General features: G+C 38.4%; 1 protein-coding gene across 1 annotated transcript in view; it reads left to right on the top strand.

The window, feature by feature from the left end:
* The window catches only part of AK5 (adenylate kinase 5), an 83,051-nt gene that overhangs the window by 53,844 nt on the left and 4,291 nt on the right, over positions 1-24,916 (top strand). The window contains exons 9-13 of the mRNA XM_079313357.1: positions 4,087-4,129; positions 5,202-5,246; positions 13,848-14,011; positions 15,023-15,139; positions 18,949-19,137. Of these exons, the coding sequence (XP_079169483.1) occupies positions 4,087-4,129; positions 5,202-5,246; positions 13,848-14,011; positions 15,023-15,139; positions 18,949-19,137 (558 nt within the window). The remainder of the gene's footprint in view (positions 1-4,086; positions 4,130-5,201; positions 5,247-13,847; positions 14,012-15,022; positions 15,140-18,948; positions 19,138-24,916) is intronic.

The following is a 24,916-nucleotide window of genomic DNA, read 5'->3' as shown; positions in this document are numbered from 1 at the left end:
AGAAGGCAGCTCTCAGGGCAGAGAGGTTCTGCACATAGTGCTGAGGTGCCTGATGTGAGGGATCCATTCATTAGGATTGTCAGCAGCTGTCTAAAATAGGAGCTGAGCAGCACCAAGTTTGCAGTTCAAGTACACAGGGAGGTGTCCTGCTCACTTCTCTACTGCAGTGGCTTAACGAAAAAAAAAAAAAAATGTCCCTAGGAGAATTTGTGCCAAACAGCATAAATACTCCATATAGAGAAGAATAATTAAGGAGTAATGGTGATTTACAGAGAAAAAAAAAAGACTACTAAAGAAAAAGTAGTGATAACTTACTTCTATAAAGAACTTTGTAAGCTCTGGGAGCTTACTATAAATGCAGACTGGATACTATATGTGATAGTACTATTTTAAAATCAGTGTTAGATAGAAACTATGTGTAGATAATATAGTAATTTAATGTCTGCAATGTCTTTAAAACACAAATATATTTAAAAATCAAGCTCCAGTTCTTCAAGTTACATAAAATGCTGACCACTCTAGTTCAGCTTCTTAAATCTAATTAATATTAAAATTGCAAATTAGGTGTTTGGTTTACCAGAACACTCTTAAAGTGCTGTGATGATGCAAATTGCTGCTACTCTCCTGGGAGGGGTGTTCTGGTTGCATACCTTGTTGCCCTTAAGAGATAATTTCTTTATATTTTTCCAGTGTCTGGAAATCAGTATGAAGCTAAATAGATTTTGCTTTCATTTTCATGCTTAGTAATCATATGTATTTTTGTCATTATAAATTCGTACAGAAGTTAACAAAAAACAACACCCCAAAACTATAGCACACAGATTGTGGCTTTTGCCTTTCTAAACTACCTACAGATATTCTTCTTCATGTTCTTGAAGAACTTGAATGCAAAATATGAAAAAAAACCCCAACCAAATTTAAAAGCTAGATAATTTGATCTTGGCTTGTGAGTGTTAAAAATGGGCTAATCTCTAACTAATATGTATAAATTTTTAAATTATTGTTTTTAGACCTGATAATATGTTTTGTTTTGAAAGAATAATCACAGAATCACAGAATGGATAAGGTGGGAAGAGGGACCACACTGGGTCATCTGGTCCAACCTCCCTGCTCAAGGAGGGTCATCCCACAGCCCATGGCACAGGATTGCATCTCATGGCCCTTGAATACCTCCAGTGAGGGAGACTCTGAAACCTCTCTGGGCAATCTGTGCAGTGCTTGGCCACCTGCACAGTGAAATTCTTCCTCCTGTTCAGGTGGAAATTCTGTGCATCATCTTCTGCCTGTTACCTCTTGTCCCATTGCCCAGCACCACTGAGCAGAGCCTGGTCCATGCTCTGACACCTCCCTTACTCCCTACTGATAGATCTTGATTAGGTTCTTTCTCAAGGCTGAACATGCCCAGCTCCCTCAGCCTGCCCTCTCAAGAGATAACAGCACAGAATTTTGTCTTCACTAGAAACCCAGAACTAAACAGGAATCACAGTGATCTCATCTGCCAGAATTTTTAGATGCTATTATGAACACTTTTTGCAGTTGTATGCATTTTGAACAAACAAAAATCACCTGGAAAAACATTAGCACTGGACCCTTATTTTAATTTCTATTAGTCCTTTTTGACACAAATACTTCCACTCCGCTGAGCAGTATGAAGTATATAAGAAAATATGTCTTTCAGTGGAAAAAAAAGCCATGAAGGGTGAAGGTATTCCTACTGTGTCTTAGCTTATTTATTATTTCTGGTGCAGAGGAGGTCAGAACACATCCACCTCTGCTTTCCAGAGGCATACTTTAACACTCAGCTTGCAGAAAGCTGCTCAGGCTCTAAAATTGATTTGAAGTATAAATCAAATTTAATGGTGTGGCTCATAAAATCCATTCCCAGGGAGTGCTGCCCTTGCATAAAGCCAGCAAAGGAACACGTAATTTTTATTTGTTTAAATAATTTGTGTCTGAAACATTCTTTGGAATATTTACATTCTCAAATTCAAACTTGGAAACTGAGCATAATTTTAAGCAGCAGTCATGCTGTATTTTAAATTCAGTCTCATTCTACTGCCTCTTTTCTCTTTTATCTGTGATTATTTATCATCTTTGTTAAATCTGAAGGAGAAACTTCTTTTGAATCTGTTAGAAATCTGAATAAATTTTTTCTAGAAGCATTCAAACAAAAATGAGGTGACAAGGGAGAACACTTTTCTTTTTCATGTAAAACAAAAAACAAAACCCTAACTAAAACACGTAAGGACTGGAGCAGAGGTTTTTAATGGGTAACAGGAAAGCTTTTTCATTTCTTCAGGTAACTGACATTCAAAACTGTCACTAAGTCCTAATTCAGAAAATGTCCCTTCATTAGATAAAGAAATTAAATCTATTTTATTGATATGTCTTAAAAGTACTGATTAATTAGCAGCAAAATTGAAACTTCTGAAGAATTCTGTATCATTCCATTATTATTTGCTGAGACTTACTGTCCTAGCCTGGTATTACAGGAATTAGGTGGGTTGGAACTAGATGATCTTCCAACCCAAATAATTCTGTGATTCTGTGGACTTCCAGCTTAGCAATGACATAAACTTAAAACTCATTAACCAATGAAGTATCTGCTACCAGTCAGGTATTTACTAATTACAACATAAGCAACAAGTAAAATGGCTGTCAAAAGCCTGCGTTTTCCAACTCTAAAGACAAATGCCAAATAAGTGATTCTTTATGGGTAGCAAACTTCTCTATTTAGCACTTATTTTAATGTACTGTTGGTATTGTTGAAGTAGTTACACAGACAGCTATGCTCCACTAATGGATATGTTTAGATAATATTTGGAGATATAACTTAACTGTAAAGGCATTTGAAATTACAGACTACCCATCTTTCTTTGGAGCTCATTATAAGATGTAATCTTCTTCATTTTGCTTTCAAGTACATGGAAACAGCTATACTGAGAACACAGAGACTGCTGCTAAATCACTGTGCTGCTGATGGCAATGTGGTGTCAAATACCATTTGCTGTCTAACTGAAGGGACTTTGCCTTATGTGATCACTTGCTAAATCCCACAGTTATTTTCCAAGGCACTCTGGTAACGAGGCACAGCAGTGTTTTCAGCCTGATACAGGTCAAACCATTCACAGTTTAGAGACCTACTTGCTAGAAAGACTTAATCAGGAATGGGTATTTTCAACTGCAAACATGAGGGGACTGGACTAAACAGAGGGACAGACTGCCACCCTTCCAAAGGACCTTGAACCAAGCAGCACATCTAGCTCTCACCCAGATCAGCACAAAAACTTCTTGGAGACAGTTTCAGTCTGCAATCATAGGGGAGAACAAAAGTAAAACTTGAAAGAAATAATGCCGCTTCCAATTATTTAATTTGATTGTAAGCTTGGAATTCTGATCCTGATTTTTAAAAGCATTTTATTCTACACTCAGTGCCTAAAATGATTTTGATCGATAAACTTTTAAAAGGCATTATAAGAAGTAGAGTCTAAAATGAAGCCTTTTGTATGCAATATATCCTTTGCAAGATCAATTATTTTATTGTATTATTACATCAAAAAATAAAAGATATGGGGTTAATATTGTCACTTGAAATGTAGGAAAGAATAATCTCTCATTTGAAAATGACAGCTTTCTTTTTTTTTTTTAAGATGGCAGTTCTTCCACTGCAGTGGAATAGGCTGAGAATTACTGAGAATCAAAAAAATGAGAATAATTTGTGTAACCGATGTAATGGTACTTCAGCCTAATGAAGAGTACTTCAGTTTCAGTGATGATGGAACACGAGGAGAAACCTGCAAGGGTAGAGCATGAACCCTGCAAATTACAGTGGGCAGCAGTTTACCCATTCCTGTCACCGTGCAGTTCATGTCACTCCATCTACTCCTGCAGCTCTACACTTTTAAAGGTGGCTATTCCTGAGAGCTGTTCTAGCACTAACAGCATTTCTGTGACACTGTAAACTGTATCTCAACATAGATTAAAACTGAGACTCAGAGAGATATATATTAAGATATACAGATAAACATATATAAGAAGAAATGCAAACTATGCAGAATATTCATTTATCAATTGCTTAATTAACAGGAGGAGGATCAGTCAAGTTTCTCTGGTTATGAGAGCACAGGAGGTGAGTTTCTTTTTCAGTGTCAATTGCCATTTAATTTTGAACCTTTGATTTCCTGTTATTTAAATAGTTACTTAGAAAGTAAAGTGAATTCAGGGTATTTATTTTGTGAACTTTATGCCTCAAGGGATTTTTATCATGTGAATTCTCTTTGAATGCAAATTAAAGTTTATAAAAGATGTTTCTATACTCTCTTGGCCAGTGGATCCAAAATTATTAGAAAATACTACTGTTAATCAGCATTGAATCTCATAGGTGTTTTCAAAAATTGGCAGTTATGAATGTCTACTCAGAAAGGACAAGGTGCTAAGAGCCTAAAGGAATGAAAGGATAAAGCAAAACTTTTCATGGCTAATGATTTTTTGTAATAAGAGATTGATACACCACAAAATAAACCCCAGAATTGTATGAGGTACCTTGTATGTGATTAACTCAAAGACATAATAAAATTTCAGTAGGCTCACATGGTGCAAGATCACCTTCTGTACTGGTATAATTAATGCAATGACTGGGACTCAGACCGGATTTCTTTTTCAAAAGATACACTTTCAGTTAAAGGCAAAGCTGTAATACATACCATAGTTTTGGTGAGTGTATTGCCTGAATTTCAGCTAAGATGGTTATTATTTGGCTGAATTTGAGGTTCAGAGGAATTTAGAACTACATTTCAGAGAGTATAAAATCTAAATGGGAGGTGGACAAGATTCTATAGCAATTGTAATGTAATAATAGACTCAATAAAACTGCAGCAGTTGAGGAGGCATTACATCACATTACTACATCAAGATGAATCCACTTCTCTCTTTTTCCCTTTCTCTTTTTAAAGAACTGATGTGTATTGTAAGATCTATTTTCAGGTAAAATGTCTTTATCATATCTGTGATGACAACTACAAAACTGAGAGGTTAATAGGCTTGTGGATAATAGCACCTTTTGGAATGGAGAAGTATATAGCAGAAAGTAAATCTAGTAAAATCAGATCCCCTTGCATGAGTGTTACACAATTTGGTGTGGTAAGTAGCTGACATTAACATTAGTAGTTCTTGCCACTAAAGAACTTTTATTTTCGTTTTAGACTTTTCAGAAGATCTCAGGAAATCAAACATCATTTTTGTTATCGGTAAGTAGGATTCCTAATTTAACTGCTATATTTTAATAGTCCCATGTTATTTAGCTTTGATTATATGATTTATTTATTTAGTAAAGTAGATTGGCTGAGAATATTTATTCTACAGTGTTGGTTTAATCTTTTGAAAGTGAGTTAGGATTTAATAACATGTGATAGGATTTAATAACAAGTGATTCTTTAATAACAAGTGATCCTAACATGAGTTAGGATTTAATAACAAGTGATTAACTTGAGTCTAACCATACTATCAACAGTTGTGTAAAGCTCAGAGCAGGCAGCTCATTTGATTGTGAACATGTTCAAAATAACCTTAGTTCCTTTGCAGTAACAGTTAAGTTGTGTGACTTCCCACACCAAAGCTGCCTCACCAGCATTAATTAAAATTTTACTAAATTGGATTATAGGTCAGAGGTTTAAAATTTGGCTGAAAAATATCAGGTCTTTTCCCTTCCTTATTTGTGAAGCAACTTCTGTTAAATACAGGTTTCAATTCTGCACGTGTTCAGCATCGTGTTAAAAGCCAACAGGCTGCTCATTAGGAATGATCACAGAGTGAAGCTTTGCAGGTTCAGGGTTTACTTCATATTGCTTTTGGAAAACCATAGAGTAAAAGCACCATGTTAATGCCCTTCATCACATGAATGTGAGTAATACAATTAGCATAAACTTAGAGCAGTCTTTTAAAACAAATTATAACCAGAAGATTGATCTTAAAGCTTGGTAGTAATTACTTGGAAAGAATAATTGCTTTTGTATTGTGCAGTTTTTAGAACTGCTTTGCAATCCAGAAAAGGAACATACATTTCCAAGGACCTAAGCATAGATACCAGAACATGGGGAATTTTATATAAAACTAAATCAATTTGTGCATTGTTTTTCCTGGGGAAAAAAAAAGGGACTTCCAAAATTAATAAGTGAATGGAAGTTTCATTTAGAATTCAGGAAGCATAAAAAACATTCCAATACCTGCAGGCTGAAGGAGATGATCCTTCCTCCCTATTCAGCACTGCAGTGGAAGCATCTGGAGTACTGTGCCCAGTCTGAGCTCCCAGTACAAGAAAGCTAATGATTTATTGGAGTGAGTGTGGTGCAGGACCACAAAGATGTTTGAGGAATAGGAGCATCTTTCATTTTCAGAGAGGCTGAGAGAACTGTTCAGCCTGGAAAAGGGAAGACTCCAGAGGACTTTACCATTAAGTATAAATAACTGCCTGATGGGAGGGAATGAAGATGAGGGAGCAGCAGTGCCCAGTGACAAGATGAGAGAAAATGGGGGCAACTTACAATGCACTAAATTTCACCTAAACACAAAAACCACTTTTTTACTATGGAGGTAGTCAAACACTGGAACAAGTTGCCCAGAAACTGTAGACTCTCCTTAGAGATGTTCAAACCCCACCCTGACATAGTTCAGATCAACCTGCTGTAGCTGATCCTGGTGTAACACAGTGGGTTGACTGAATAATTCCAAGAAATTCCTTGCAGCATAAAGTATTCTATTAAAAGAGTGTTCTCATGTTGCAATGTTATCTCACGCTCCTTAATGCCAAATACAAGTTGACTCAATTTATTGCAACTCTATTGTTATGTATTTGAAAAAGTAAAATGAGGTTACTGATGAGTTCACTGGAGACTTTTCTTAAGGAAAGAGTGCATAACACCTTATTTTCAGTCTTTAAGCAAAATGTAATCCATGCTTACTGAAGTACACCCTCCTGCTGTTTACTACAGTGAAAAATTTTAATTCTCTCTGTCTTGCATATCTTATTGAAAGAAAAAAAAAAATTTTGGGTTCATACAGTCAGATCTGTAAGAAAAAAATCCAAGAGAACATATTCAAGGCATTTTGCCTCTGAAATTGTCCATGGCAAAACATATTTTTCATTTGCCTCTGGGAATCTTTTTATTTTGCAAGGAGTGAATTTAAATTTTAATTTATGATTTTTATAGGACATCTAGTAGCCATCTTGCAGCTTAAAATTGAAATCACATCCTTTTCCTCGTTATTCCTGCTCATATTTTTTAGTAAATGCTTCCTGGGAGCAGAGACAAATTGTACCTTAATCTAAACTCAGTTCTCTTTGTTAAAAAGGTTATCACGAGAAGATTTACTAAGTGCAAACACGGGTTAATTTTCAGAAAATTATCTAGAATGATTTATACTTTTTCCCAAAATACTTCCATCTCCACCTCCCATCATTGCACCCCTGAAAAAGTTTCTTGCAGTCTTATGAGAGGAGTGAGAGGTTTTCTAGGGAGGTTGTTGGGGTTTTTTGAACCTGAGACCCACATGGTTGCTCATTTGCCTGCAAAATCTTGACTTTATTCCATTTAGGCAGTGAAAGTAAATGGTACTTCCCAGAGACAGATTTCTTGCAGCAGCTAAGTTGGAGTGGCCACAAGCTCTTCTGCCTTGTGTCCTTTGGAGGCAGGTAAATCTGCACAGACACAAACACTCCAGCTTTAGCATTGCACACACTCCCCAAAGGCACATGCTTGTGCAGGCAGGAAGCCACCTCAGCTGCCAGTCAAGAGCTGAAATCTGATCATTGTGAATGGTACAGGAGTGGAAGAAAAATATAAAGAAATCTCACAGGAGCAGAACAAAACTTCTGGATGAAGAGAAGGAAAAAAGTCCCAAATGCCAGTGGTTAAGTGCTCTGTTGCAGTGAGCAGTGCTAGAGATACCTTGACAAGAGGGAGAGCAGAGAAGTTGGGTTAGAGCAGGCTGCTGAAGGATACTGGAATGGGAAAATCTGTCCTGGGCTCAGATGTCAATAAGGATGTTGATTCATTACATAGGTGTGTATTATTCCATGAGGAAATAATAAGATGCTTATAAAGGTATTTTAAAGCTAGAATTTTAAAGATGTACATTTGAAGAAGTTTACAAATGAATCAAAATAAATGCATCATCTGCCATACATGACAGAGTTAATGTTTATGACAAAGGGAAAGAAACAGGCAGTTCCCTCCCCCACTAATTACCCTTGAAAATTTTCCAAAAAGGGAAAGAAAAAGAAATAATCTAATTAGCAGAAGTTTCCATTAGAGCTAATGTAGGAATTAATTGGAATAACAGTCAAGTTGGATTAATTAAACAATAATGCCAATGTTTTATCCATATTGTAAAGCAGAGAAAAAGTACCAGCAAATAAAAACATAGAAGATAACAGCAGGATAATAAAAGAGGCAAAACAAAGATGAATTTGGCCAGTAAAATAAAATTCAAAAGAAAAAAAAAAATATTTAAAGAGGCACAAAGATAAAACTGGGTGATGCTGTAATAAATATTCAAAACTTAAGTAATTATTGCCAGTCACTAAAAGACAAAAAAAACCCAAAAGAAAAAAACAAAAAAATCCCTATGTCATCAATTTTAACCACAGTGAATGATGAATAATCTTCTAATTCTTAACTACTGTAATAATCCATATTGCATCCACAAAACTGTCACACATAACACAGTTTCTGGGAGCATTACCCCTCCCTGGCCTCTGCAGGAGCTCCGGAAAACATTTGGCTTCGGTTGAGGCTGAAAATAAATCAGGAGGTTTCAGGAATCTTTCTGCACTTTGGATCAGGAACAAACTCCCTGCTGACTTGTAAATGAGGTGCTTAAAGCTTAGCTAATACAACCACTTTCCTCTACAGAATCTTTGTTATATTCTTAATGATGATCTAAAGCTGGTAATTGCTTAAACTCAGTGTAAGACTAGCTTTTTAGCTGACACTGAAGGTATTCTCACCATTTACACCTAGAAGTAGACATTATCAGCTGCACACAGGAACTTCTTACACACCAAAATTCAATAAGTGTATATATCACAAAACTCAAACTCTTTTATTTGTCCTAGGTATTTCAGACCTTGAATGACATAACTTAATTGAATTTATCATGAATTTAGGCCTGCTTTGAGTGTAAGGTTTGATCAGATGAGGTCCCTTCCAACCTAAATTATGCTACAATACCTGTACTGCAGCTCCTTCTGCAATCAGAAAAGCATAGCATGAGCAGTACTGCTAATTAAACCAACCCCCAGACAGTCCAAGGTAACTGTGCATGCTGTGGAAGGCTGATTTCTCTGATTTCCCATGAAATAAACGTCGCATTTTCTATAAGAAGGATGAAAACCCAGTGATGTCCCAGGATATTGCATCACTCTGCCAACATGTACAACACGTTTTTTCTACTGAAAATAATTTCTCAGAATAAAAGAAATACAAAGAAAGTGTTGAGGACTGTTGTTGCTGTTGTTGTTAAATAACAGTACAATTCCTGTATGGTTTAGCGTAGACTAAAATAATTTGTGAATAACAGATGAGGTGCTATTGAGAAGCCTTCAAATGCCATATTCTGAAGTTAAGGCTTATTTTTACTTGACTATATAATGCAAGTAGCATTGATAAAATTGCTAAACTGATCAAGTCCTCCAAAATTTTTTCTTGAATTTAGGGATAGATTGACTGGGCTTATTTTGGTTTCAATTCAGACTTCTGAGGCTCCCTAGTGCAGCTAGGTTTCCCCTGCAGGCATTTCTCCCTGATACAGGGATGATACTCATTATGATAACAAGGTCTTGAAATTGAAACACTTTAAAATAAATGGTAGGACTGTCTTGTAAATCCTACTGCTGGCATTTTATATAAATGCTCATGATATTTTAGTATATGATAAACTTGTAAGATTTAAAATAGAGGCATCTCAGTCTGTCTGCATGACACTTTTGCTCTACCAGTATTTCTGACAGCAAAGCTGGTCCATGCACTGCTCATACTGTTTGTTCCTGGCCCTGCTCTCTCACAGCAGCAGTCCCAGCTCCTTCTGTCATCATTAACTCATCTGCTGGTGATGTGCTCTAGGTCAGAGTGGTTCATTTGAGTGGCATGCCCAAGCTCCTCAGCCTTCCATGTCTGGAGGAAGATTCGGGCAGGAGGGAGGAGAGCTGAGACCTTGGACTGATCAGGCTGGCTGCAGCTGAACACCCAGAAGTGCTGCTTGCCCCACTCACTGAGACCACTCTTTTGCTGCCTTTGAAGGACTTTCTGTGAAGCATTTCTGTAGTCAATAAATTGGGAAAAGTAGCCACCTAAGTCAGCAGTGCTGCCAGAAAGTTATATACCAGAATATCCCCTCTCACAGGCTGATGAATCAACATAATGGAATATTGCTCTAAGGGACTGCAGATACCTTTTAATCTGGCCTTGTCTGCAGAAAAGCAATATAGAGAACTGCATTTAATTTCTGTGTTAGTACTCTGGTTCCACATTCTTGCTTACTATTTGTATCAAAAAGCACAAAGGGACACTCAAAGCATTCTGTTTCCAAGAACAACCTTACTGATTAATACAATGTTCTTAATTTCTTCAGGTGCAGTTTTTGGATTTTTATTAAGTTTCCAAATGAGCTTTAAAGCAAGGTGTACTGCACTGAGCAATACTAGGAAAATACAAAAGCATGCTAACATTGAAGAACTGCTGGTAGTTCTATATTGCCCTACAGGTCACATCACAATCATAATTCCTCTGGCTGTTTTCTAAGCTTTTGCTTTTTTTCTTCATGTTATATATAGAAATCAGAAGACAACATGATTAATCTGAATAACAAGTTATCATGAACCAACACTTTTTTTTTCCCAAAGTATATGTAGGAAAATCACAAGATGACAGCATACAGAAAAAATGACAGTGATCATAATGATTCTTATGCCTTCACAACAAAAGTGGGGATATATTTTTCTACTAACAATTGAGCCATTGGGAACATTTGGTTACCTTTTCTAATGCCCTGAGTATTTTCCCTATGAAAAGCAGCATAACAAGTCACAGTGAAGTCTAAACTGAAAAATTCTTTTTGCTAGCCTTTATCATGTTTCATATGCAGCTGTTATTGCAGATAAACTTTCTTCACATAATTTTTTTCTTTAGAAAAATGAATAGACTTAAGAAAAATATCCACTAAAAGAACAAGTGCAATTTTGTAACACTACAAATTGATTGTGAACTTCATGACTGCAGGATTAATTTGCTGTTAAAGCTGCTTATGTAGCAGTCTTTTAAGTACATACTCTGAGCAAGAAGTAAACACCAAGTTAGTAAGAAAATGCACTTTCACATCCTTTCCCACCTGAATAGCTCTATTTCAGTTGCATTAGGGAACTTCAGAGGGAAACAAGATAATATTTTCATTTCAGACACACAAAGTAATACTGGTGTAAAGGCCAAGTTGTGCTCAGCCCTCAATGCTGAATTTCCTGGGGAATTCTGTCTCTTCTCAGATCATGCCAAGCAAGAACTGTGGTCTCATTCATAGATTAGAAGGGACAAGACTTGATAAAGTGAATTGTACACATCTGTCAAGCATTAGGATGCTTTGCTACTCATCAGATGAATATAAATTAATACCAGTGACCATAAAACCCCACCATTTTAAGCACACAACTTACTCAAATATTTTTTTTACTCAGAGCTCAGCATGTTAATCTCTGCTTTGTTTGAACTCTTCTATTAAAAAATTGTCATTTTATTTAGTGTTTTGGATGCACACTCATTATGGTGTATACCCTGCATATTGTGCCATTCTGACAGTGTCCTCTTTTAAAATTCTAACACACAATGGTATTAGAAGCACATCAAATTTTCTGAATTTTTACCTGATAAAAAACAAAAACGTTCTTGCATTGTTATTTCTGAAAAGCGATCTAATTTATTTTCTACATGAGGAGAAATTATGAAATTTCTCATTGGGCTCTGCATTAAGAAGAGAAACAGTTGTATAAGAAAAAGAATACAATAATCTTTATAGCTGGGTTTTTAAAATACTGTATATATACACCAAAGAAATAGGATTAAATTACTCTCTGTTAGCATACTCAAGGGCAGGAGACAAAATGTGTAAACAAACTAACTGATCTAAAAAATCCCCAAAACAGGCCAGAAATACAATTAATTGTTACTCAGGTATTTAAGGGATTCATTACTAGCAATTTGCCTGTAATTTTGCTACATCTGTTTCTTTATAGTCACTCCTATTTTTTCCTTGTTTTCTTTTGACTAGTGTTTTTACTAAACAATAATGTTCTTCATACTATAGCAATAGAAAAACAACATGCAACACACATTGGCCAGAAGATAAGCCTGCAACAAATACAGTTCTAGAAAAATTGTAGGCCAGGTGTGATTCTCACAGCATGGGCTGATCATTCTCCATGTGAAGCTGAAGTAAAAGACTGCAGATCACAGAAGAGAAACCCTTCCTTTGATGCTACTCCTTCATGACCCAATTTTAGGTTTCAGCTACAGTACTGTAATTTCTGTGAAAATTATATGCTCAGAGCAATTATTTCTTACATTGAATGCAAAAGTTAGAAGAAAGTTCAAGTGAGGTAGAGACGATGCTACGTTCGCTCTACTGTGAACATGTTATTCCTATATTTTATTTTATGGAAAGATAAGGAAACAGAAAATGCACATATTTGCTAAATGCACGATGCAGTGTTGTGTAGCCCTACCTGTAAGGCCCAAGGTCACCTGCTGAAAAATCTTTACTGAAAAGAGCCTGGTCTCCCTCCAAGGCTGTAATTACTCCTGCAGCAGCAGATCTTCTGAATAGATCCGTCAAAAGCTGCAAAATTGCTGCTGCACGCAGGGAGGTTTTCTCCACAATTTCACAGCAGCAATTTGCTTTCCTGCCCCTCACGACAGGGCACCGCCATGGCGCCTCAGGGCCTCACCGAGCCGCGCCAGCAGCGGGAGCTCACTGAGAAAAACCGGGACACCCGACGGGCCCCAGCAGGATCCATGGGGCTCCATGGCCCCCAGCAGGATCCATGGGGCTCCATGGCCCCCAGCAGGATCCATGGGGCTCCATGGCCCCCAGCAGGATCCATGGCCCCCAGCAGGCTCCATGGGGCTCCATGGGCTGTGCTTCTCTCCAGCCAGGCGGGGGTGGCTGCAATGCCTCAGCAGCAGCCTGAAGAGAGAGGCCTTTGGCTCTCCACGCCGTCGGCCTTGCAGCGGGGAGAAGGAGCCGCCTCCATGGCGGAGCTGGGCCATGCACTGGCAGGGCTCTGGGCTCCAGCTGGAGCTGCTCCCCGGGGAAGGAAGCAGAGGCTGGAGGTGCCATTCCTGCCTGGAGGACACCCACAGCATCCCCTGGGTTCTCTCTGCCCGTGGGCAGGACGGGGCCAGCTGCAGGTTCTCGTTGTTATTTCCCTCACAGTGGTGCAGTGAACACTATCTCACTGCCATTTGTTGCAGCTGTCACACTGGACATGCACAAGTCAAATACCCTTTTCCACAGGTGGTTTCATGCTTTCCCTTAACATGCTAATGGTGTTTTAGGAACAGGTTCTCCTCTGTGAGAGATTTCACACTGTTGTGACTCCTTCAACACATTTTTGAGTCAGCACTGTAGTTGTATTGGAAGGGAAGTATATGACTTGTCCTACTATAGATAGTGTCTCTACAAAAATATTTGCAAAATAGTCAATGTCTCCCAATCATTCCTCTCATTTTCTTGGTGACCTATAGGTTAAGAATTGGAAGTTTTTTCTTCTTTTCTAGTTCTAGTTTTTTTTTTCCCTCACATAGGTGGGCCTGGCTCTGGCAAAGGTAGCCAATGTGAACAGTTAGCCAAGAAATATGGATTTACTCACCTGTCTACTAGTGACCTCCTCCAAAATGAGTTATCATCTTTATCAGAGAGAAGTAAATTGATCAAAGACATCGTGGAATGTGGTGAACCTGTGCCTGGCGTGAGTGATGGTTTTATTTGGGGTTCTAATGGTTAAAGAAAGGCAGTGGTAGGTATATTATCTAAAACAGTGGAAATAGATACTGGAGTTGATGATTCCCATTTCAATAAAACTAATCTGTAACCTCAGGGAGACATTTCCTCGTTGCCAAATCCGTGGCACTTGTTTCCCTTTTCAGTGCCAGTATTTCTTTATGTTTCACATAGGCAATAAATTAGACATAAAATACAGTGAAACAGATGCATTGCAAAATATAAGTGTAAGTACAGGAAACAGAAACTTTATGTCCTTTTTATAGCGTTACATTTCAGATTCAGAGCTGGTCCTCCTGGCAGCTATTTTAAACTACAGTACCTGCAGCAGTTCCTTGCAGAGCTGGCTGACATCCCAGACTAGCTGGACTGCAGCTTAATGGAGACTGTGAAGGCAGAGGGTGTTGTTCTCAGTTGACCTGACTTTTATATGGCAGGTCCACAGTCCCAACTTTTGATGGGTCTTCAACTACTGCAGCTAGGTCAGAGGATGTGTTTGTTAATGAAAGATACTGAGAAATGCTGTTCAGGGAAAACTAAAAGCTGTGCTCAGGCTTGATTTTGATTGCTTTGCTCTTCAGTGTGTTTGGTCAGATGGGGTCACTTTCCATGTAATATAATTATACCAGTGACATAGCAAAATGCACTCAGGTTGGAAAATGCTGCAGCAGTACTCCAGCGTTTCACAGATATTAACATTCATTTTGAAACAATTAAATGTTCTGAGCTAACTGGAGGGTAATTTGGGAAATTTTGGATGGATTGCAACATCAGATTTTTGTGGCACAGCTGGTCCTGAGAGAATAAAAAGCAGGGTGCCCTGCTACCTGCAGGACAAGAAAAACACCTGCATTCACAGGACCTATTTGTAGCCAAACGGGGCTGTTTTCAAGGGTGTAGGAGTGAAGTCAGTGCTACAAACAAAGGTATCAATCTTTCTTATTAATTAACCAGCTAATTCCCTCTCTTTCCTATACAGGGTATTGTCCTAGAGCTGCTGAAGGAAGCCATGGTTTCCAAGCTAGGGGACACAAAAGGATTCCTGGTCGATGGCTATCCCCAAGAGCTGAAAGACGCAGAAGAGTTTGAGAGCAAGGTGACCATACAATTGTAATGCTGTTGTAACTCCTGTGACTCTGGTGCTGCTTCAGTCTCTCTCTTCAGCTGGTTGCAACAGGGACATGTAAAAAGCCAATCCACAGAACTGTGCTGCTGATCACTGAAATGTTGGCACCCCATCAGTATAGCAAATCTAGCTGTTGCCCTTGCCTACACAGACTCTAGAGTACTCTAGAAGGAGAAGTAAAGGCTGATTTTACCTAAATTTAATGTAAACCAGGAACAATGTAGAAAACATAATTTTAGAACCATTTTTTTGGTTCTAGTTGATAATGTTGTACTTCTCATAAAAATCTGATCAAGCACTAGCTGATGCAGGTTCATAGAAGTATGGATCTCCGGAGTTAATATTTATTACCAGTAAGCCAGCTCTGCTAAAGCTTGCTGCCACTTGAAACAGCTAAACACAGATTTAATTTTTGTGATGAGTAACAGGTGGCACAGCCATAAAAAGAGCATTCTGCAAGTGCCTGCGTGGCAGTTCCGAGAGTTATCGATTTCCTCAGGATGTGCTAAGACCTAGTGAGAAGTCTCAGCCGTACATTTCTCAGTCTGTAGAACATACTCTGTCTGAGCCTATGAATGAATCTGCCAGGGTTTGGGAGAAAAAAAATGGTGAATTAGGGATAATAGCTAGTATTTATTACATCATATTATACTCAAAAAATGTCCTAAACAAGTTTATAAGGTAATAAAACTTTAATGAATCCCCTGTTTTCTCACTGAGACTTTAGCTGCTTTATTTAGTTGATTACCGTAAAAGCCTAGCAAGATTTAGGCATCAGAAGCCAGACAAAATAATGAGCAATGAGATTTGCTATAGAAGCCATTCACAGTAATGTCTACTTATTAGTCCCTTTAATAAAATGCTGTAGACTGTAAAAAGATGCTGGAGATTTTATTGATTTCATGTCTGAAAGAGGAACTATTTCAGCAGTGCTGTTTCTCTGTCAGGCAGATGTTCATGTCCTGTGGACACTCATCACTTGTGAAGTAGGATTTAGAGATTGGAGTGTCCTGCACTGAGGTATTGCCAGGCAAATAAATCTTAATGCATCCAGTGCTGAAGAAGAGCTCCTTAAAGCTCCCTGAAAGCAGCAAAAGATCCTGTAGTCCTGGACTGCATTTGGCATTTGGAGTAAAAGACAAGGACCTCAAGTGACTGTTTCCTATGTGCTGTAACCCCTGTTGTGCCTTGTATCCACTTTTCACAGGCCAGCTGTGAGCTGCTCAGTAAGACTGGGAAGTTTTTTAAAACAAGTTGTTTTTGAGATAATGCTTTGCTGTTCTTTCCAAAGGGTGATGAGAAGTTCTTAAATTATAACTGAATGAAAGGGGTGCACATTAGGCCTTACTAATTAATGGCAGCAAAGTACAGATGAATAATGCTACATATCTATATGATATCTAAAAAGCTTTATAATTGTTAATAAAGACCCGTTCTATTTAGAAGACATCAAGAATAATGTTTATATTTCAGAGCTTGACTCATAAACAGAATGAGTTATGTAGAACCAGCTTATTCTCTGGCCAATTTTACCCAATTCCCTTCTATGATACAATTTTACCCAGCCACAATTCTAGGGAAGTACAAAACTCTGTTCCTTCTTCAGCCTTTTTACAAGGTGAACAAACATTATTAAATTATATATTCCACAGCACCAGGTGGGAAGTACCCAGTGAGACAGAGTAAAGATCCAGAACATTAGACTTCTTTGGTATTTATTATTTAAGTTAAATTGTGTCAGGAAAATAGTAATTTAAAAAAAACTAAATCGAAGCAAAAATTGCCATAATACCTGATAAGGGCATTACTTTCAACTTTTGTGGATTTTAGTCTGGAATAAAGATATTTCTGTAATGGTTTGAATTCCATATAGGAATACTGAAACTTTTAAGAAAACCATGTAATTTTTTTTCAAGAGCAAATCAGACTGGGTATATCAAGCAGGATAGTATTATGTGATCCTATTAGTCAGTAGACTACATCATATCCTCACTGTGAGCTGATGAGTATAACTGATAAAAGGAATTATTTCCCATTTATTCTATTATAATTTAAAACAGACCATGGAATTCCTCATGTAAAACTGGGAAAAAATAACTTCTCACCATCCTAATCCAGTTATACAAAAAGGGCATTTGTTTAAATCATTGATAAAGCCCACATTTATTTTTAATTCTCTATGTCTCCTGCAGTATTAAAACTGCCTTGTTGGCTTTTTTAATCCCCAAACCCAGTGCTGCTACAGCTAATAGCATTACTGTTTTCTGTGTGGTAGAAATGGGTAGATAAAAGTCTGTCATTGAACTGTCTGACCTAATCCCTTGGCTTCAGCTTCTCTTAGAAAGTCATTAGGGGTGGTAGAAAGGTCAACACAATCCAGACATCCTTAGTCAAGTGCAGAAGGCTTGACATGAAATATTTACCTTTAGAATATTTCTTCCTTTAAGGGCTATCAACAAAGGTAACAATGACAATTTCCATATATTCTAAATTTCCATTTAGACTTTCTTTGCTGTAGCCATGGTAAAAATATAATTTTGTAATGGTCACTAGTGTGAAGAGCAGTCATCTTTTTACAAGTCTTCTCATTTTTTCCTAAAAAATGTTTTCCAGATCCCTTCTGGGAAGGGAAGGAATGAGAAAAAGACTGAGAGTGTCATTGAAGGATTAAATACATAACTGCATGGAAAAATTAACTTTTTTTCCCCACTGATCCCGTAACACCTGTATTTTGCCTGAGACAGTGGAATTTGCCACTCTGGACTCAGCCCAGCTCATATAAAATCTTGTGTCAGAGAGTACTGTGCCTGAGCAGGGTGCAGGACAGTGCATTCCAAGATTTATGCTAAATTACATACATATTTTTCAGTGTTTCAGGGAAAGAATGATGAGGATTTGTGTTTAGAACTTTTGGCTCTCTCCTGAAATACAGTAAAGAACATTTTGCTCTTCTCTTTCTTGCCATTTCTTATTTTCCATAAAGTACTGCAATACCTATGATCAAATGTAGAGAGAGATGGTTATTTATGATCTTTGCTAGCCTAAGAATAAAAATAAATAAATCAGTATTTATTTTTATTAGAGAAAAGGACAGACTCTTCCTCATTACTAGTTTGGCACTGGCCAAATGGCATTAAATGATCAGCTTCCCATAGAATTTGGAATTACTTGACAATTTAAAAATGCAGAGAAATGTATCACATCCTTCCTTTACAGCACGGGTAGGAATAATGTGGGTACACTGAAAACAAGGACATAAAATACTGTGTGACATAAAGTAATTCACAGGATGTATTCCTGTGAATATTTGATGGTGTCCCTGAGCCTGTCTGTTGCTACTCATTTCCATCTCAAGTACACTTTTATGTGGACATTTCCTGCTACTTCATCTTGAAATACTGAACTACAGTTTACCACTCCCTTTTCACACATTGAACACAGAAAAGGCAACAAATAACCGAGTCAAGTATTCTATAAGTCCAGCACTGTTTGCATCAAGCAAATAATGAACTGAAGCTCTTCAGTCCAAGCTGCCAGAATTTGTCAGATCCTGTCTCTTTATGTCTCTGTGTAAAGCTCAGGCAAGCACAGCCTTTCTTCTCAATGCTGGCACCCCTTAGTGCTGCTACAATGAATAGTGTTTGTTAATAAGCATAATTTCTCCATAGACAAACACTACTGGCTAATAAATTCCTTGGTGACTGTTTTGGTGTTATCCAAACCATATCTGCTTTACTGGGCCAGTACTTTGAATGTTTGTTGTTTTCCTTTGTCTCTAGATTGGGGAACCAAAGCTCGTGCTCTGCCTGGACTGCTCTGCACAAACCATGAGCAGTCGCCTTCTGATGAGGAATCAGAGCAGTCAGAACTCTGAGGACACTGAAACCACTGAGGAAAGAATTGAAAGCTACTACCAAGCATCAAACCCTCTGACTGCATACTATGAAAGCAAGACACAGTTATGCAAGGTAAATTATTTGACCTTTTAAATTAAATTATTGCTTTTTACTTTAAGAGCAGTATTTGGAGAACACTGACATGACACCATTTATGAACTGTTCCCACACTTTCCAGTTTTTCTCATTTTACAATTCCCTGATTTGCTTGTGGAAACTTCTGAGTTCCACATAACAGTTTGAAAGAAAAAACACAGGTTTATCCTTAGTCAGAGCACATATCCTGAATCAGTTACTCATCTATATAGAATCTCTTATTAAACATAAATTCTGGAAAGTTTTTATTTAAGAATTAGGATTGATTACTCTATAAGATCTTTCAAAATTAGGATGAAAGATTATGTTAATCCAAACCCCGTTAGTAAAATCTTCAAAACTGACAGTGTATATCCTGAAATAAAACAGACCTGCATACAAGAAAGATATTTTTCCTGGAATAAATAACATAGTTATATTAATTTCAATAGAATGCCTCAGTTTACACCTGCTTCAGGATGTGATATTTAAAGCATTCTTTTTATTCTATAATCAATACTTCACAGAGAAGCAAGAAAAATCAGTGCACTTAGCTGGCACATTTGTAGACACATTTACATAGGATTTTGGTATTTTAAAACTATCTTAGTGGTGAATATGTTTAAGCTACATGTGTTGAAGAAAGCAGAGAGTGAAGGAGAAGTTTGCAATTCCCAGGACATGAGGTTAGTTTCTTATTTATAGCAACAGATTTTACACACAGCCAAGCATTGACATTAGCAGCCACTGGGTGTTCTCTGAATGGTGAAAATAAATTCAGGTAGAAAGCAGAAAAACTGACAATAATAACTTCTGATCAAATATATAAAATATAACTTCTGACTGCAATTTTTTGGGTTTTTTTTTTTGTTTTGTTTTTTGGGTTTTTTGGGTTTTTTGTGCAGGCTAGGCTAAAATAGTCTTTGGGTTTTTTCATTTGTAATATCACAGACACACACATGGAAGACTGAGACTTTACCTAGAGGCAGCTTAATATTTTTCTTTCCCATTTTAATTGAAACATCACATATTTTCAGTGTTGGGGATTTGTTCATTCCTAAGTAGGTTCATCACTCTTCAACACTGACCAGTGCTTGCTGAAGATGTTAATGCTCCCATGGAGGTTCTGCTGCCTCTATAATTCTGTTTCCTGAAAGAACTGTATGTGTGTTTCCTATCCACTTCAGACAAAGCCACCAAAATTTATTTAACAGCGTTGATTTGACCCCTTAAAATAAATTCTTATCTATATTAGTGGATTTATTTTAAATCACCCATGGACCTCCATGTAACTACAGATCAGAGGCTAGTGTACTCTTTTTCTTAGGCAAAGCTGGTGGAATCCAATAGTCTCAGGGAAGCAATGCCTTCCTGAGGGTGATATTTGGAGATCCAGATCAGTCTGTGATCCTGGATAAGCAATGGCCAAAGCATCTGAGGAGAAGCTATTTAAGAGAGGAAGAGGAGTCTAAGAGAATTTTTGATTCCTGCCTAGGTTTGGTTTTTCAACAGAAGCAGCTTTTCAGTGAGAGGCCCACGTTAGCTTTATATCCCTTGGGATTGCAGCAGTGCACTTTCTTAAGCATGCAGAGGAGTGGGTGTTGAGATTCTGGAGGAATATTAGAATCTAAATCCTGCTAACTTCCATGAACCTTTTCTAGACAGTTTACTGCAGAGTGTGGCTAAGGACCACTAAATTCTACTTAATTGTATAAGTGATCAGGTTTTATGGGGCTTGACTGTAGCAGACAGCTCCACCTTGCCACACAAAAGAAAGTCAGAAATAGACTTGTGTAAAAGAAAATGGGGTTGGCATACTGGTGTAATTTAATTTCTCCAGTTAAGTGTATCTAGGGTTGGACAAAATTCTCCAGTCTGGGAACAGCACATGACAACAGTGGGATGTATTTAACTCATCCTATCCACTCCAAAGGTTTTCAGTCCTGAAACAGGCTGATTAAATATGCAAATGTAAAATGCAGTCCTGGGCAGAAGGCCAGCCAAAGGTCTGGTGTGGGAATTGGATGCTGGCTGTGCACTAAGCATAGGAGGAACTGATCTGTCACACCACATCAAGGTGGTGACAGCACTGTGTCAAAGGAGCTTTCTTACTCTGTGCATTGGAACAGGAGTTAAGGCATGGTTGGATGGAGCCTCACAAACATAGTGCAGACAGAAAAACTCGGCTCTGACCTGGCTTCATCTGCACTCTTTGGGAATTCTCTCCTTGCTTTACTTGCACAGAAGAGACAAAGGTGTGTGGTTGTAACAGCATTCCCACTTTAATCCTCGAGGATGTTATGACTTTCCTCATCCTGAAGTTACTGTGCATAGGTGCATTTATGACTAACTAATATGATATGTGGAACTGGAACATTTTTTCCATTCTGTTGACCTCTGAGCAAGAACAGTGACCTGGTGAAGCTGATAAAAGCTCAGGACTGTGCTGGAAATTTGCCTTTGGTCAAGATTCCCTCTTCGTGTTTCTGCTCAGCAGTGGAGGCCTGAGACACGGACAGAGGGTGAAGGCTGTGGGTGCAGATGAAACAACTGTGAACCTGACAGGAATAAACAACAGCAATCCTTTCAGCACCCTGCTGAGATGAAGAACTGTGTACATAATTGCAAGGGAAGACTGACTGAAGATTGAAGGGCAAAGGCAACAGTGTCCTCACTTTTCTGCTGAGCCATTAAGTTTCTAAATTTTGTTCTGGAAAGTAAAGCAGTTGTGACTAATAAGTTAGAAATTTTTCATTTTTTTAAAATAATTTTGGGGATTTACTTTAATATACCATAATTTATTTTGTAGTCAGTTACTCAACACCCACCTGCTGCTAAGGACAGCAAGTGGCTGTTTTTCAGTAAAGATCTTGTACTGGAAATGCAAGGGCTGAAAGCATTGCCTCAAAAATACTGCCTGCAAGCTGCCTGGTTCTGTGGGAATCAGGTGCTTCAGATAAATGACATTAAATGAGATGAAACAAAATGCATTATAGTAGTAGTAAGCAGATAGATACTGTTGGTTTTAAATCTTATTTCTCAGTGAGTTCCAAGGCAGCTGGACAGAAGAGTGAATCTGAAATTTAGTAGACACCTTCTTGTGTTTTGACATGGCTAAATGTAAATCCCTTTGAATATATGGCCCTCTCTCAACTGAGAAGAAAGGGAGAAAAAAAAGATTGTTTTTAATATCTGACTCATCCTTTAAAGCTTTTTTGAAGTGACAGCATGTAGGAGGGTAGTAAGTAAAAGAGAAGAGCAATGCCTTGGTAGTCAAGCAAGACAGCCCTGATCCTACCTAGCTAACATAAGACACCTGGTAGATGTCTTTGATACAGGTTTCCTGTTCCAAGTCTGAGGAAAAGGGCATGAGTATAACAAATAAGCAAAGCAGGCCAGAGCAGAGGATTAAGGGTGTTCAAAAACTTTGACTATTTCAGATCACATGCTATGAAAACTTAGCCTACAAAGTCCAACAGCAGTTTGTTTTTCTGTGCTTACTTCCTTTCTTGTTATTATTTTTTGCCACAGTGTTGTTCTACTATTTCTTTCTCAAATCTCTTGCAGTCACATTTTCCAAAAAGGTTATGAAAGAACATGTGACCATCCACCCTCTCCCAGTCTCCCACTTGTGAGCCTTCCCTTACTGATCCCATTATGAGCGTGTGGGGAGGAGCAACTTCCCCCTTTCCAGAAGGGGTAATCAATGGTAATAGTGAGAGCAGTTATGTGCTTTATTTCCATCTTTTGAAAGGTTTTCAGAGACCATTAACCCTGATAGATAAGGATGTGGGGAACAAAGGAAAAAATGATTCTCTCTTCCCTCCTTGGTGCTTTGTAGCCCATTAGATGAGAAACTGATGTAGAAAGATACATCAGAAACATTAGCTGGAGATCATAGATAAAACACAGCAGAAAATGCATGCTAATATGAATAGGTCTTGAGGTAGTGTGTTTTCAGTGGATTTAGGCAGCTTGATCCATTGCTGTGAGAACCAGGTGCTGCACAATCTCAGAGAGATTTTCCAACACACTTTAATGACAAAGACATAAATGTTAGAGATAACATGGGAGAACTTGACTGACCTTCAGTGAGAAGCCTCTAACTACTGAGTTCTTTCCAGAGTCTGTCCTCATCCATCCTCTCTACAGTCAGGTTCTTCTCAGTGGCAGTATATGTTTAAAGTTCTAAATTTCACAACCTACAACAAATGGAGATTTGTTGACAGAAAACTTAATTGGTTGATTTTAATGGCAAAAGGAGCAACATTGTACTATAGGGATGGTTACTCTAGTAATTTTTCATATGAGCTCATTAAATTTCTCAGTGTTTCAAGTTACCAAAAGCCATAACTGCATTTCAAAACTGTGGAAAACTGTGTATGGACCTTGTTTTATGAGAAGCCAGCCTTAAACAGCCTTGAAAAACAGGCCTAATTTATGAGGTTTGTTATAATCTGAGGAAGAGAAATATACAGTTTTTCTCTGGAGCTACTGAGACCGTAGTTGAATTACTGTAGTACTAGATGTGAATTATTGGCACATTAAGTTAAGTTTTGTGCCACGATGTTAAGTTAGTTTTATGAATTGGGGCTTTGTTATTTAGGAGGCCAGCATGGGAGCACTGGGGCTGTCATTAGTCAGGCCCATCCATATTTTACTGCTACTGTTAGGAAGTCAGCATTCCAGCCCATCATAAAGCACAGCAGTTTCCATGCTCACAGAACTAATTCTTCATCACAACTCCCTAGATCTACACCTGAGTATCAGTCCCAGTTCTAAAGAGGTCACCAAAAAGTCAGTGGCAATCAGCTGTGCTGATAAGATTAGATCAGTCAGACAGTGCAGAAGTATTTATGAAGTAAAGAGATAATAAAAATACATATTAAGATGAGAGCTGTGGCCTTCATCCTGCATGCAGTATATTTCCTGTGGGATAGCCATGTGGAAATAGTTGTCTTGGCAGTTGAGACAGGGCAAACAAGGTGTTTTACAGCAGCTGAGATGGGAGTTGCTGGTTTTAACTGGAGAAGGAGAACATTTGGTTCAGAACAGTTCCTCATTCCTGTTTTCTCTTTGCTACTAATAAGTACCCCCCACTTCTGAACACCTCTGAGCCGTGCAGCCCTTGTGGGAGATCTGCCCTTTCTCAGCCATGAGCATGTGCCTGCTCTGCTCAGCTCCACAGAGAGCAGCAGCAGCAGCAGCAAACACCCCTGTGAAGGGCAGTGGGGGCAGAGAGGGAACTGGGAGTTGGCCAAGGTGCCGAGGGGGCTCAGCTCACTGTCACAAACCCTTGCAGTGGGCCCCAGGGCACGGGGCCCAGGCAGGCACAGCTCCCTAAAGGCTGGCCAGGCTGGGGATCCTGTGCTGGGCTCTGGGTGTGGAATAGGCTGGGGAGATGTGCCAGCACTTCCGACAGGATGCAACGGGCACCAAACCTCACAGCATCCGTGGATGCCACCAAGAGTGCAAACCAAGCTCTGGAGAGTGCCTGCAGTCCCTGCTGGATCTCTGCAAGGAGCAGCTGCTGACTCCCACACAAGAATCAGCACCAAGGGACTTAGAGGCACATAGGCTGCAGTCAGCTGTACAGGAGCTGGCTGCAAGACAACATCATATCTGAACAGAATTTCTTGGCCTATTTAAAAATATATTTTTTTGAATATGAAACTCCTTTAATTCTCCTGCAGACCAGAGAGATGGCACAAAGTATTATAGGCAGGGATGTCCCCTTCAAACACTACAATAGTCTGGCTTTCTAGTCAGCAACTTG

This window comes from Erithacus rubecula, assembly GCF_903797595.1.
Source record: "Erithacus rubecula genome assembly, chromosome: 10".
NCBI lineage: Eukaryota > Metazoa > Chordata > Aves > Passeriformes > Muscicapidae > Erithacus > Erithacus rubecula.
The sequence above is the reverse complement of the archived record's forward strand: the minus strand, read 5'-3'. Positions and strand labels throughout refer to the sequence as shown.